The sequence below is a fragment of the Ranitomeya variabilis genome, chromosome 4 (assembly GCF_051348905.1).
Source record: "Ranitomeya variabilis isolate aRanVar5 chromosome 4, aRanVar5.hap1, whole genome shotgun sequence".
Classification (NCBI taxonomy): domain Eukaryota; kingdom Metazoa; phylum Chordata; class Amphibia; order Anura; family Dendrobatidae; genus Ranitomeya; species Ranitomeya variabilis.
The window spans coordinates 389,458,543-389,474,256 of NC_135235.1; the positions used below are offsets into that span (position 1 = coordinate 389,458,543).

Below are 15,714 nucleotides of genomic sequence, written 5' to 3' on the forward strand. Positions count from 1 at the left end.
AAAATGGGTTGTGTTTCTATTGTGGGGATTCTACTCATGTTATATCAGCATGCTCTAAGCGTACTAAAAAGCTTGATAAATCCGTTTCCATTGGCACTTTACAGTCTAAATTTATTTTGTCTGTGACCCTGATTTGCTCTTTGTCATCTATTACTACTGACGCCTATATCGACTCTGGCGCCGCTTTGAGTCTTATGGATTGGTCCTTTGCCAATCGTTGTGGGTATGATTTAGAGCCTTTGGAAACTCTTATTCCTCTGAAGGGGATTGACTCCACCCCATTGGCTAATAATAAACCACAATACTGGACACAAGTGACTATGTGTATTAATCCGGATCACCAGGAGACTATTCGTTTTCTAGTGCTGTATAATCTACATGAGGATTTGGTGCTGGGATTGCCATGGCTGCAGTCTCACAACCCAGTCCTTGACTGGAGAGCTATGTCTGTGTTGAGCTGGGGATGTAAGGGGACTCATGGGGACGTACCTTTGGTGTCCATTTCATCATCCATCCCCTCTGAAATCCCTGAGTTCCTGTCTGACTATCGTGACGTCTTTGAAGAATCCAAGCTTGGTTCGTTACCTCCGCACCGTGAGTGCGATTGTGCTATAGATTTAATCCCGGGTAGTAAATACCCAAAGGGTCGTTTATTTAATCTGTCTGTGCCTGAACATACTGCTATGCGAGAATATATAAAGGAGTCCTTGGAAAAGGGACATATTCGTCCATCGTCATCTCCCTTAGGAGCCGGTTTTTTCTTTGTGTCAAAAAAAGACGGCTCTTTGAGACCATGTATTGATTATCGGCTTTTGAATAAAATCACGGTTAAATATCAATACCCATTGCCGTTGCTGACTGATTTGTTTGCTCGCATAAAGGGGGCCAAGTGGTTCTCTAAGATTGATCTCCGTGGGGCGTATAATTTGGTGCGGATCAGGCAGGGGGATGAGTGGAAAACCGCATTTAATACGCCCGAGGGCCACTTTGAGTATTTGGTGATGCCTTTTGGTCTTTCTAATGCCCCTTCAGTCTTCCAGTCCTTTATGCATGATATTTTCCGCGATTTTTTGGATAGGTTTATGATAGTGTATCTGGATGATATTCTGATTTTTTCGGATGACTGGGACTCTCATGTCCGGCAAGTTAAGAGGGTTTTTCAGGTTTTGCGGTCTAATTCTCTGTGTGTCAAGGGTTCTAGGTGCGTTTTTGGGGTTCAGAGAATTTCCTTTTTGGGATATATTTTTTCTCCCTCTTCCATTGAGATGGATCCTGTCAAGGTTCAAGCTATTTGTGATTGGACGCAGCCCTCTTCTCTTAAAAGTCTTCAGAAATTTTTGGGCTTTGCCAACTTTTATCGTCGATTTATTTCTGGTTTTTCGGATGTCGTTAAGCCATTGACCGATTTGACTAGACAGGGTGCTGATGTTGCTAATTGGTCCCCTGATGCTGTGGAGGCCTTTCAGGAGCTTAAGCGCTGTTTTTCTTCTGCCCCTGTGTTGCGTCAGCCTGATGTGACTCTTCCTTTTCAGGTTGAGGTCGACGCTTCTGAGATCGGAGCTGGGGCAGTGTTGTCGCAGAAAAGTTCTGACTGCGCCGTGATGAGGCCTTGTGCCTTCTTTTCCCGTAAATTTTCGCCCGCTGAGCGGAATTATGATGTTGGGAATCGGGAGCTTTTGGCCATGAAGTGGGCGTTTGAGGAGTGGCGCCATTGGCTCGAGGGGGCCAGACATCAGGTGGTGGTATTGACTGACCACAAAAATTTGATTTATCTTGAGACCGCCAGGCGCCTGAATCCTAGACAGGCGCGCTGGTCATTATTTTTTTCTCGGTTTAATTTTGTGGTATCGTACCTACCAGGTTCTAAGAATGTTAAGGCGGATGCCCTTTCTAGGAGTTTTGAGCCTGATTCACCTGGCAACTCTGACCCCACAGGTATTCTTAAGGAGGGAGTTATCTTGTCAGCCGTTTCTCCAGACCTGCGGCGGGCCTTGCAGGAGTTTCAGGCGGATAGACCGGATCGTTGTCCGCCTGATAGGCTGTTTGTTCCTGATGATTGGACCAGTAAAGTCATCTCTGAGGTGCATTCTTCTGCGTTGGCAGGTCATCCTGGAATTTTTGGTACCAGGGATTTGGTGGCAAGATCCTTCTGGTGGCCTTCCCTGTCACGAGATGTGCGAGGCTTTGTGCAGTCTTGTGACGTTTGTGCTCGGGCCAAGCCTTGTTGTTCTCGGGCTAGTGGATTATTGTTGCCCTTGCCTATTCCTAAGAGGCCTTGGACACACATCTCGATGGATTTTATTTCAGATCTGCCTGTTTCTCAGAAGATGTCTGTCATCTGGGTGGTGTGTGACCGTTTTTCTAAGATGGTTCATTTGGTTCCCCTGCCCAAATTGCCTTCTTCTTCCGAGTTGGTGCCCCTGTTTTTTCAAAATGTTGTTCGTTTGCATGGTATTCCTGAGAATATCGTTTCTGATAGAGGAACCCAATTTGTGTCTAGATTTTGGCGGGCATTTTGTGCTAGGATGGGCATAGATTTGTCTTTTTCGTCTGCTTTTCACCCTCAGACTAATGGCCAGACCGAGCGGACTAATCAGACCCTGGAGACATATCTGAGGTGTTTTGTGTCTGCTGACCAGGATGATTGGGTTGCTTTTTTGCCATTGGCGGAGTTCGCCCTCAATAATCGGGCCAGCTCTGCCACCTTGGTTTCCCCGTTTTTCTGTAATTCGGGGTTCCATCCTCGATTTTCCTCCGGTCAGATGGAATCCTCGGATTGTCCTGGAGTGGATGCGGTGGTGGAGAGATTGCATCATATCTGGGGGCAGGTGATGGACAATTTAAAGTTGTCCCAGGAGAAGACTCAGCTTTTTGCCAACCGTCACCGTCGTGTTGGTCCTCGGCTTTGTGTTGGAGATTTGGTGTGGTTGTCTTCTCGTTTTGTCCCTATGAGGGTCTCATCTCCTAAGTTTAAGCCTCGGTTCATCGGTCCGTATAAAATATTGGAGATTCTTAACCCTGTTTCCTTCCGTTTGGACCTCCCTGCATCCTTTTCTATTCATAACGTTTTTCATCGGTCGTTATTGCGCAGGTATGAGGCACCGGTTGTGCCTTCCGTTGAGCCTCCTGCTCCGGTGTTGGTTGAAGGTGAGTTGGAGTACGTTGTGGAAAAAATCCTAGACTCCCGTGTTTCCAGACGGAGACTCCAGTATCTGGTCAAGTGGAAGGGATATGGCCAGGAGGATAATTCTTGGGTCACTGCATCTGATGTTCATGCCTCTGATCTGGTTCGTGCCTTTCATAGGGCCCATCCTGATCGCCCTGGTGGTTCTGGTGAGGGTTCGGTGCCCCCTCCTTGAGGGGGGGGTACTGTTGTGAATTTGGATTCTGGCTCCCCCGGTGGCTACTGGTGGAATTGAACTTGTGACATCATCTTCCCTGTTCACCTGTTCTGATTAGATCTGGGTGTCGCTATATAACCTGGCTTCTCTGTTAGATGCTTGCCGGTCAACAATGTTATCAGAAGCCTCTCTGTGCTTGTTCCTGCTCCCAGACATCTACTAGATAAGTTGGACATTCGTCCATGTTTTGTTTTTGTATTTTGGTTCCAGTTCACAGCTGCAGTTTCGTTACTGTGTCTGGAAAGCTCTTGTTGATCAGGAATTGCCACTCTGGTATTATGAGTTAATGCCAGAGTCCTAAAGTAATTTCTGGATGTGTTTTGTTAGGGTTTTCTACTGACCATGAAAGTATGCTTTCTGTCTTCTGCTATCTAGAAAGCGGACCTCAAATTTGCTAAAACTATTTTCCTGCTGCGTTTGTTGTTTCATCTCATATCACCGCCAATATATGTGGGGGGCTTCTGTCTCCTTTTTTTTGGGCATTTCTCTAGAGGTGAGTCAGGTCTTATATTTCCCTCTGCTAGCATTATTTAGTTCTCCGGCCGGCGCTGGGCATATAGGGATAAAAAGTAGGACATGCTACCTGGCTACTTCTAGATGATGCGGTAGGTTTAGTTCATGGTCAGTACAGTTACATCTTCCAAGAGCTTGTTCCTATATAGGCTTATGCTAGTTCTCTGGCCATGGAGATCATGACAACCAGGATCCGTTGAAGCGTTTCAGAGTTATGACCTCATAAAGTGACAGTGGTCAGAATTGTAAAAATTGGCCGTGTCACTTAGGTGAAAACAGGCTTTGGGGTGAAGGGGTTAATGAGTTATGAGGAAAAAATATTTTTTATGGATGCTATACTGGACTATCTGAGGAGGAATAACCTCATGACCCAATATCAACATGGGCTTACTAGGGACCATTCCTGTCAGACAAATCTGATCAATTTATGATTTATGTAAACTAGAAGCTTGGGCTGACAAATGGCAAATGAGCTTTAATGGGGATATATGTAAGGTCATGCACTTGGGTAGAAGTAATAAGATGTATAACTATGTGCTTAATTCTAAAACTGTGGGCAAAACCGTCAATGAAAAAGACCTGGGTGGATGACAAACTCATATTTAGTGGCCAGTGTCAGGCAGCTGCTACAAAGGCAAATAAAATAATGGGATGCATTAAAAGAGGCATAGATGCTCATGAGGAGAACATAATTTTACCTCTATACAAGTCACTAGTTCGACCACACTTAGAATACAGTGTACAGTTCAGGTCTCCGATGTATAAGAAAGACATAGCTGAACTAGAGTGGGTGCAGAGAAGAGCGACCAAGGTTATTAGATGACTGGGGGGTCTGCAATACCAAGATAGGTTATTACACTTGGGGCTATTTAGTTTGGAAAAACGAAGGCTAAGGGGCGATCTTATTTTAATGTATAAATATATGAGGGGACAGTGCAAAGACCTTTCTGATGATCTTTTTAATCATAGACCTGAGACAGGGACAAGGGGGCATCCTCTACGTCTGGAGGAAAGAAGGTTTAAGCATAATAACAGACGCAGATTCTTTACTGTAAGAGCAGTGAGACTATGGAACTCTCTGCCGTATGATGTTGTAATGAGTGATTCATTACTTAAATTTAAGAGGGGACTGGATGCCTTACTTGAAAAGTATAATGTTACAGGTTATATATATTAGATTCCTTGATAGGGCATTGATCCAGGGAACTAGTCTGATTGCCGTATGTGGAGTCAGGAAAGATTTTTTTTTCCCCAATGTGGAGCTTACTCTTTGCCACATGGTTTTTTTTTGTCTTCCTCTGGATCAACATGTTAGGGCATGTTAGGTTAGGCTATCGGTTGAACGAGATGGACTTTAAGTCTTCCTTAAACCTTAATAACTATGTTACTATGTTACTATCATGGAGCTGGACCTTTCTTTGTGATTTGTGATTGGTTTAAGGGTATACAAATTAAAAGGTTGAAAATGTTCAAATCTTTTGCCAAATTTACGATATTTTCATGAACACAAACAAATCATCCTAAATTTACTACTAACATGAAGTACAATTTGTCACTAAAAAACAAACATTCTCAGAATTACTGGGATCCACAGTTACTACCTTGCTTGAAAAAGACCAAATGGTGGTCGAAACGTTGCTTTTTATGGCTTAATAAATACCTCCTTTTTGATACCTATACACCTGGCTGGAGCGCTGTTCATCTTTTTGGATTGTTGGAGGATATCCAGAAGGTTCCCTGGACATGGAACGGGCGCCCCGATAAGTGAGTGCTGTCAGACCCCTCTCTGTCTGTATATACTACCTTGTAGAGTGACACTGGTCAGAATTGAAAAAATTGTCCTGGAAGGAAGGTGACAACAGGATCTGGCGCAAAATGGTTAATTGAAGTTTGGAGATTCATTAATCCATTTCTATGTAGGAAATATGTTTATCTGGAGTTTTCTCCGTAATATAATCTCTTGATGATGGCCAGGATTATTTATTTATTTAAATGAGCTGAGCACAATAGAATTAAACATTTCTCTGCTCTTGAGACTGGATAGGATATTTAAAGGGGTTACCCGGGATTTGCACTAACGGGCAGGTAGTTGCTATTGCTACTTACCTGTCTGTGGTCACCCGGCGCGGTTTTTCACCGGTACAAAGTGATCACAGACTGCTCCTGCCAAGTATTCAGCTGCCTTTGCTGACATCACGTCAACAGAGTGACAGCTTCTTTCTGCCCTACTCCATTGATGGAGTGTGACTTCTTACGTCATGCTGGTTAACAGCATGGAAGCCCCACTTCATCAACAGAGAACCCCATCAAAAGAATCTGCTGCTCTGTCCATGTGACGTCAACAGAGGCAGCTGAATCCCAGGCAGGAGCAGTCTATGGGCACAACAGGCAGGGTAGGTAGCAACTACCTGCCTATCGGTACTTACGCACTTTTTTTTGTTTTTCACAAAGTCCTTGATATCCCTTTAATAAAAAGTACATTTGCTAAGTTTCTTTTTCTTTACAAGCACCTTGCAATTTTAACCAAATAACAACTTAAGACAACCATTTTAAAGTGAATCATTTTGAACACCCAGTCTTATCTACAAGCATCATGTTGTACAATATTATGAGCTAGGTGCATAGAAGACTAATTATAATTGTTTTTTTTTATTTCCAACAGATGACTATACCATAAACTCGGAGAACCATCCCCTTTCATCTGCAGATTATGAAGTATTACCTAACAATGCTACAGAAGATTATTGTGGAGAACAATCAACAACACTTCTTGCCACTAATATTCCACCAGTCCTTCACAGCAAACATCTATATACTGATCACATCAATCACAAGGAACCTTCATCTGGTCGATCACAGATTGCTGAAAAAAGTACAAAGGTTAAAGGAAGTAAAATATTTCCATGTTCTGAATGTGGGAAACAATTTAAAAGGAAAGCTAATCTTATTAAGCATGAAATGAGTCATAGAAGTGAGAATCCATTTTCATGTCCAGAATGTGGGAAATGTTTTCGTCAGAAATCACAACTTTTTAAACATCAAAGGAGACACAAAGGAGAAAAGCCATATTCCTGTTCAGAATGTGAAAAATGTTTTTGCCAGAAATCAGATCTTCTGGTACATCAAAGATCTCATACTGGGGAGAAGCCATTTTCATGTTCCGAATGTGATAAGCGTTTCATTCAAAAATCAAGTCTTGTTAAACACCTGAGAATACACACGGGAGAGAAGCCGTTTTCATGTTCAGAATGTGAAAAATGTTTTACCCAGAAGTCACATCTTTATAAACATCAGAGAACTCACACAGGGGTGAAGCCATTTCCTTGTTCAGAGTGTGGGAAAAGTTTTACCATGAAAGCAACTCTAGTGGAACATGTAAGAACTCACTCAGGAAAGAAGCCATTTTCATGTTCAGAGTGTGGGAAGTGTTTTACTAGAAAAAAACATTTAATTGTACATCAGATAACTCATACAGGTGAGGCGCCATTTTCATGTATAGAATGTGGAAAATGTTTTAACCAGAAGGCCTATCTCTCTAAACATCAGAAAACCCACGTTGTGGAGAAATCATTTTCATGTTCAGAGTGTGGGAAATGTTTCACCAGGAAATGGCACCTTATTGAGCATGAGCGAATTCACACAGGTGAGAGACCATTTTCATGTCCAGAATGTGAGAAATCTTTTCGGCACAAGTCTGATCTTGTTAACCATCAGAGAACTCACACAGGACAGAAGCCATTTTCATGTGTAGACTGTGGGAAATCTTTCACCAGGAAATCTTATCTGGCTTTACACCAGAGATCTCACACTGGAAAAAAATATTTTTTATGTCCCGATTGAGGAAAATGTTTTATCATGATTTTAATGTTCACACAGTCTTCACCCCTTTACACCCAAGAGTGGTTTTTGCACGTTACTGACCAGGCCCATTTTTACAATTCTGACCACTGTCCCTTTATGAGGTTATAACTCTGGAACGCTTCAACGGATCCCGGTGATTCTGACATTGTTTTCTCGTGACATATTGTACTTCATGATAGTGGTAAAATTTCTTTGATATTACCTGCGTTTATTTGTGAAAAAAATGGAAATTTGGCGAAAATTTTGAAAATTTCGCAATTTTCCAAATTTGAATTTTTATGCCCTTAAGTCACAGAGATATGTCACACAAAATACTTAATAAGTAACATTTCCCACATGTCTACTTTACATCAGCACAATTTTGGAGCCAACATTTTTTTTTGTTAGGGAGTTATAAGGGTTAAAAGTTGACCAGCAATTTCTCATTTTTACACCACCATTTTTTTTAGGAACCACATCACATTTGAAGTCATTTTTTGAGGGGTCTATATGATAGAAAATAACCAAATGTGACACCATTCTAAAAACTGCACCCCTCAACGTGCTCAGAACCACATTCAAGAAGTTTATTAACCCTTCAGGTGTTTCACAGGAATTTTTGGAATGTTTAAAAAAAATGAACATTTAACTTTTTTTCACAAAAAAATTACTTCAGCTCCAATTTGTTTTATTTTACAAAGGATAACAGGAGAAATTGGACCGCAAAAGTTGTTGTACAATTTGTCCTGAGTACGCCGATACCCCATATGTGGGGGTAAACCACTGTTTGGGCGCATGGCAGAGCTCGGAAGGGAAGGAGCGCCATTTGACTTTTTCAATGCAAAATTGACTGGAATAGAGATGGGATGCCATGTTGCGTTTGGAGAGCCCTTGATGTGCCTAAACATTGAAACCTCCCACAAGTGACACCATTTTGGAAACTAGACCCCCCTAAGGAACTTATCTAGATGTGTGGTGAGCACTTTGACCCACCAAGTGCTTCACAGAAGATTATAAAGCAGAGCCGTAAAAATAAAAAATATTTTTTCACAAAAATGATCTTTTTGCCCCCACTTTATTTTCCCAAGGGTAAGAGAAGAAATTGGACCCCAAAAGTTGTTGTGCAATTTGTCCTGAGTACGCTGATACCCCATACGTGGGGGTAAACCACTGTTTAGGCGCATGGCAGAGCTCGGAAGGGAAGGAGCGCCGTCTGACTTTTCAATGCAAAATTAACTGGAATTGAGATGGGACACCATGTTGCGTTTGGAGAGTCCCTGATGTGCCTAAACAGTGGAAACCCCCAATTCTAACTGAAACCCTAACCCAAACACACCCCTAACCCTAATCCCAAACACACCCCTAACCCCAACCACACCCCTAACCCCAACACACCCCTAACCCTAATCCCAACTCTAACCACACCCCTAACCCTAATCCCAACCATAACCTAACCAAACCCCTAACCCTGACACACCCCTAACCCTAATCCCAACCCTAACCACACCCCTAACCCTAATCCCAACCCTAACCCTAACCACACCCCTAACCCTGACACACAACTAACCCTAGTCCCAACCGTAAATGTAATCCAAACCCTAGCCCTGACCGTAACCCTAATTTTGATCCACAGTGTCATGAGGTCTTGTTTTTTGCGGGACGAGTTGACGTTTTTATTGGTAACATTTACAGGCACGTGACATTTTTTGATCGCTTTTTATTCCGATTTTTGTGAGGCCGAATGACCAAAAACCAGCTCTTCATGAATTTCTTTTGGGGGGGGGGGGGGGGGGGGCGTTTATACCGTTCTGCATTTGGTAAACTGGATAAAGCAGTTTTATTTATCAGGTCAGTACGATTACAGCGATACCTCATTTATATTATTTTTTTATGTTTTGGCGCTTTTATACGATAAAAACTATTTTATAGAAAAAATAATTATTTTTGCATCCCTTTATTCTGAGGACTATATCTTTTTTATTTTTCACTGATGATGCTGTATGGTGGCTCATTTTTTGCGGGACAAGATGACATTTTCAGCGGTACCATGGTTATTTATATCCGTCTTTTTGATCGCGCGTTATTCCACTTTTTGTTCGGCGGTATGATAATAAAGCATTGTTTTTTGCCTCGTTTTTTTTTTTTTTTTTTACAGTGTCCACTGAAGGGATTAACTAGTGGGACAGTTTTATAGGTCCGGTCGTTACGGACGCAGCAATACTAAATATGTGTACTTTTATTGTTTTTTTTATTTAGATAAAGAAATGTATTTATGGGCACTATATATATACATATATATATATATATATATATATATATATATATATATATATATATATATATATATATATATATATATATATATATATATATATATATATATATATATATACATATCTATTTTTTTAATTTTGGAATTTTTTTTTTCTTACACTAGAACACTGCCCCGGGGGGGGGGGGGGGGGCATCATGTTATAGTGTAAGATCGCTGATCTGACACTTTGCAATGCACTATGTCAGATCAGCGATCTGACTGCACTGCAGAGAGGCTTCCCTGAGCAGGCGCTGGTAAGCCACCTCCCTGAAGGACCCGGATGCAGCCCCACGGCCATTTTGGATCCGGGGCCTGCAGGGAGGAGACGCTCGGTACAACGTGAGCACATCGCGTTGTCCCGAGGGTCTCAGGGAAGCCCGCAGGGAGCCCCCTCCCTGCGGGATGCTTCCCTATACCCCCGGAACACAGTGTTTCGGGGGTTAATGTGCCAGGAGCGGTCCATGACCGCTCCTGGCACATAGTGCCGGATGTCAGCTGCGATAGTCAGCTGACTCCTGGCCGCGATCGGCCGCACTCCCCCGTGAGTTCGGCCGATCGCTATGACGTACTATCCCGTCGGTGGGCATACGGGCCCACCCCACCTTAACAGGATAGTACGTCACATGTCAGAAAGTGGTTAAATTAGAATTATTTTTGTACCATGCTGTTTCTTTTTGCAAAGTTGTTTCCATAAAACAAAAGAATGTCCATTACTAGAGACAAAAGAATAAATTTGAGTGGAATTGAATTTTAGAATGCTTTAGATAAGCCCTGAAAGGCAGTGTCAGTATCTTCTATCAGTCAAAACTGCTGACAGGTTCGCTTTAAGCATAGAGAATGGATTTTTCTTATATCAATCATTCTGAAATCAAAACTAGGTATTTATTTTACCCACCTTTTACTTTTCCACATTATTTTAGAAATCTGTAATGATTTCCTTCATAACATACATTTGTCCAAAGAAAGTAAAGCAGTTATTGTAGTTAAACAGTAAACATCATTTTAATTTTTATTTCTTGAATCTATAGCACACATGGAAATGAACAATTTTGTAATATACTGGGTGATTCACTCGCTACTTTACCCCCCAAAATTGCGGTAACTTCTAAAAGAGACGGTCGACCGCACTGAAATCTGGACTGTACATACCTTGATTGATAAGAAGTGAGAGTGCAATGAGCCTCAGCAACAAGAAACAGCCTGTCACCGACTTATCGCCTTGCCGGTCATCTCCACTGTGAGATAGATTTGCTGCACACTTTTTTGCACGTTGGTAGCATATTTGTTGTGGTTGTATCTCACTCCTGCAGAATTCTTCCTTCATTTACCAATCTACAGATACAGTTTGGAGGAGCGAGTTTACATTGTGAAACAGGCATGTCGTGTTCCACATGTCAACAAGCGTCCAAGAAAGGTCATGTTTGTCCGTACAGAGTTACTGTTGTTCAGTGGCTATGTCAATTCACAAAACACATGTCAGAAGCAGACTTCATGAAGGTGGTATGATGAACCGACATCCACAAGTGCAGGAGGATTGGCATTTACCAGAGAATACCAAGATTGGCAGATTTGATATTGGCGCCCTGTGCTCTTCACGGATGAAAGCAGGTTCACAATGAGTACGTGACAATCTGGAGACGCTGTGAAGAATGTTCTGCCTGCAGCATCCTCCAGCATGACTGGTTTTGCAGTGGGTCGGTAATGGTGTGAGTAGGCATTTCTTTGGAGGGCTGCACAGCCCTCCATGTGTTAGCCAGAAGTACCCTGACTGCCACTAGGTATCGGGATGAGATCCTCAACCCATTATGAGACCATATGCAGGTGCCCTGGGTTTTTTTCTGATGCTATGCTAGGCTTCATGTTGCTATAGTGTGTCAGCAGTTCCTGCATGATTTTAGTGTTCCCTTTATTTTTTTGAGCAGTGTGTATGTATATACAGTATGTATATATACTCATAACTGGTGACATCACCATTTCATAGGATGTCAGTATTTTGTATCGTGGGTGGCTTCATCCAGCGTGACCAGCTGGAATTCTGAACACTGAAACCATCACGGTCCTCAGGTCTGATTCACTTATCCAGTAGAGCGCAGAGAACTCCATGACTACCTACTGATACTGACTTCATGGATATCTTGCTGCACAGAGGAATGGTGCTTACAGATTTGAAGGGGACTCATTTGGATTCACACCTTCAGATCTGGTTGCAGTGATTATTTTTACCTCAACACAATACCTTATAATCTTACAGGCATTTTTTTTATATATGCATATATATAATGAAAAGAACTGTTACTCTGATTATATGGTGTAGTCATGTTGGTCTATGATAGTGTGGCATGAAACTTGGTTTGAACATTAACTCGCAGGAAAGTTAATGTAAGCAATTATTTTGTGTGGGGGACTGGGTAAAATTAAATTCAAACCAACAATCGAAAGCTAGATCACCCGAGAACCTGATATTTAAAAAGAGCTCTAATAGATTATTCTCTAATTTCCTCACAAATCTATAAGGAACATAGTCAAATCTATTACCATGGGGATGTTTTGGTTCTCCAGTACTTATAAAATTCAGATTTACCAATATCAATTGAATACAATTCTGTCTGTACATGACTAGTCATCTTGGATCAAGCTGACGTGACAACTAGTGTTGAGCATTCCGATACCGCAAGTATCGGCCGATATTTGCTGTATCGGAATTCCGATACCGAGATCCGATACTTTTGTGGTATCGGGTATCGGTATCGAAACAACATTAATGTGTAAAATAAAGAATTAAAATAAAAAATATTGCTATACTCACCTCTCCGACGCAGCCTGGACCTCACCGAGGGAACCGGCAGCGTTGTTTGCTTAAAATTCGCGCTTTAACTTCCTTACGTGAAGTCCCGGCTTGTGATTGGTCGCGTGCCGCCCATGTGGCCGCGATGCGACCAATCACAGCAAGCCGTGACGTAATTTCAGGTCCTTCAGGATTTTAAAATTACGTTCCGGCTTTGTGATTGGTCGCGTCGCGGTCACATGGGCGACGCGACCAATCACAAGCCGTGACGTCACGGGAGGCTGGACACGCGCGCATTTTAAAATGCGCGCGTGTCCTGCCTCCCGTGACGTCCCTGCTTGTGATTGGTCGCGTCGCCCATGTGGCCGTGACGCGACCAATCACAGCAAGCCGTGACGTAATTTTAGGTCCTTCAGGATTTTAAAATTACGTTCTGGCTTGTGATTGGTCGCGTCGCGGTCACATGGGCGACGCGACCAATCACAAGCCGTGACGTCACGGGAGGCTGGACACGCGCGCATTTTAAAATGCGCGCGTGTCCTGCCTCCCGTGACGTCCCTGCTTGTGATTGGTCGCGTCGCCCATGTGGCCGTGACGCGACCAATCACAGCAAGCCGTGACGTAATTTTAGGTCCTTCAGGATTTTAAAATTACGTTCTGGCTTGTGATTGGTCGCGTCGCGGTCACATGGGCGACGCGACCAATCACAAGCCGTGACGTCACGGGAGGCAGGACACGCGTGCATTTTATGCGCGCGTGTCCTGCCTCCCGTGACGTCACGGCTTGTGATTGGTCGCGTCGCCCATGTGACCGCGACGCGACCAATCACAAAGCCGGAACGTAATTTTAAAATCCTGAAGGACCTGAAATTACGTCACGGCTTGCTGTGATTGGTCGCATCGCGGCCACATGGGCGGCACGCGACCAATCACAAGCCGGGACTTCACGTAAGGAAGTTAAAGCGCGAATTTTAAGCAAACAACGCTGCCGGTTCCCTCGGTGAGGTCCAGGCTGCGTCGGAGAGGTGAGTATAGCAATATTTTTTATTTTAATTCTTTATTTTACACATTAATATGGTTCCCAGGGCCTGAAGGAGAGTTTCCTCTCCTTCAGACCCTGGGAACCATCAGGAATACCGTCCGATACATGAGTCCCATTGACTTGTATTGGTATCGGGTATCGGTATCGGATTAGATCCGATACTTTGCCGGTATCGGCCGATACTTTCCGATACCGATACTTTCAAGTATAGGACGGTATCGCTCAACACTAGTGACAACCCCTTGTCTTTGGGACTTTGTCATTTCCTAAGTAGCCTCGCAGAACTAGTATTATTCTTTACCTGCCTTCTTTTCACCTTACATTGTTTTTTCTTATTGACATTTGTACTTGTATTTGAAAAGATATCAATAAAAAATATTTACAAAAATAGAAAAACATTTTTTTCCTAATCAGGCTTTGCAGACTTCTGCCTGATCCTTCTGACTCTAGAACACAGTGGCTACCTCCCCCGGCTCTAATGGTCACACCTGGATCTGGGTGTTTATAACTCCCAACTTCCTGTTGGGAATTACGGGTGATATTTTTTATTTTCACTTCCCTGTTGAGGATTGGAGCTGCAGCAGTCGGCTAATATCCTCTTTAGAGTTTGGAGGATGCTGTTTTTCTCTTTGTGTCTACTCAAGCTAAGTGTTCCCTTATTTTGTGTATCCTAGCTGTCTTTAGTGGTAGTGGGGATTGACTAGTGCTAATCCTGTCCTTCCTGGTGCAGGGCTTATCGCCAGGGTCAGGCAGGGATTATGTATCCTGCTCGGCAATAGGTGCGGAACCTATATAAGGTCGATAGGGCAGACAGGGTGACATTAGATCTTTCTAGGGGCCTCCTTTCCCCCTTCCTTAGTGGATGGTTCCCTTTCCCTTATCCTGTCGTGTTGCACTTAACCTTTCCTACATGTTGTGTGACATGAATGTAAGTCTGCAAGGACAGGGTCCTCTCCACTCTGTACCAGTCTGTCATTGTAAATTTATTACCACTCTGTCATAGTAAATTTGTTTACTGTAAACGATATCTATAATTCTGTATGTAACCCCTTTCTCATGTACAGCACCATGGAATTAATGGTGCTATATAAATAAATAATAATATAACCATCAACAAGCTTCTTACACCTCTCAACTGGAATTTTGGATCACTCGTTTGAAAACTAGTTGAGGTCTCTCATATTTGAAGGGTGCCTTTTCCCAAGAGCGACTTTAAGATCTCTGCACAGGTCTTCAATGGGATTTCAATACGGACTCATTACTGGCCCTTTCAGAACTCTTCAGCTCTTTGTTTCCATCCTTTTCTGGGTGCTTCTTAAAGTATGTTTGGGGTCATTGTCCTGCTGGAAGACTCATAACCTATACCCAGCTTTCTGACAATGGGCACTACATTGGGACACAAAATCCAATGGTAATCTTCAGATTTAATGATGCCTTGAACACAGTCAAGGAACCAAGCACAAGAGGCAGCAAAACAATTCCAGAACATCTTTAAATCTCCACCATATTTGACTATAGGTACTGAGTTCTTTTCTTTGTAGACCTCATTCTGTTTTCGGTAAACATTTAATTTCATTCAAATTTTGACAGATAGTTCACGCTGACATTGATGCGCCCTGAGCCTGCAGGACAGCTTACATTTCTTTGGATCTTGATTGGGGCTACTTATTCACCATCCAGACTATCCTGCATTGCAGCATTTCATCAATGTTTCTCTGCTGTCCACGTCCAGAGGTATTTGCTACAGTGCTAAGGGTTGTAAACTTCTTGATTATGTTGCACACTGTGGACAAAGGAACATCAAGATCTCTGGAAATGAA

General features: G+C 42.8%; 1 protein-coding gene across 3 annotated transcripts in view; it reads left to right on the forward strand.

Annotated features, from left to right (window-relative positions):
* LOC143767153 (uncharacterized) overlaps positions 1-9,508 on the forward strand; it is a 132,810-nt gene extending 123,302 nt beyond the window's left edge. For all 3 annotated transcript variants that reach the window (XM_077255201.1, XM_077255200.1, XM_077255202.1), the window contains one exon: positions 6,577-9,508. In XM_077255201.1, the coding sequence (XP_077111316.1) occupies positions 6,577-7,754 (1,178 nt within the window). In that variant the 3' untranslated portion in view covers positions 7,755-9,508. The remainder of the gene's footprint in view (positions 1-6,576) is intronic.
* The last annotated feature ends 6,206 nt before the right edge of the window (positions 9,509-15,714 follow it).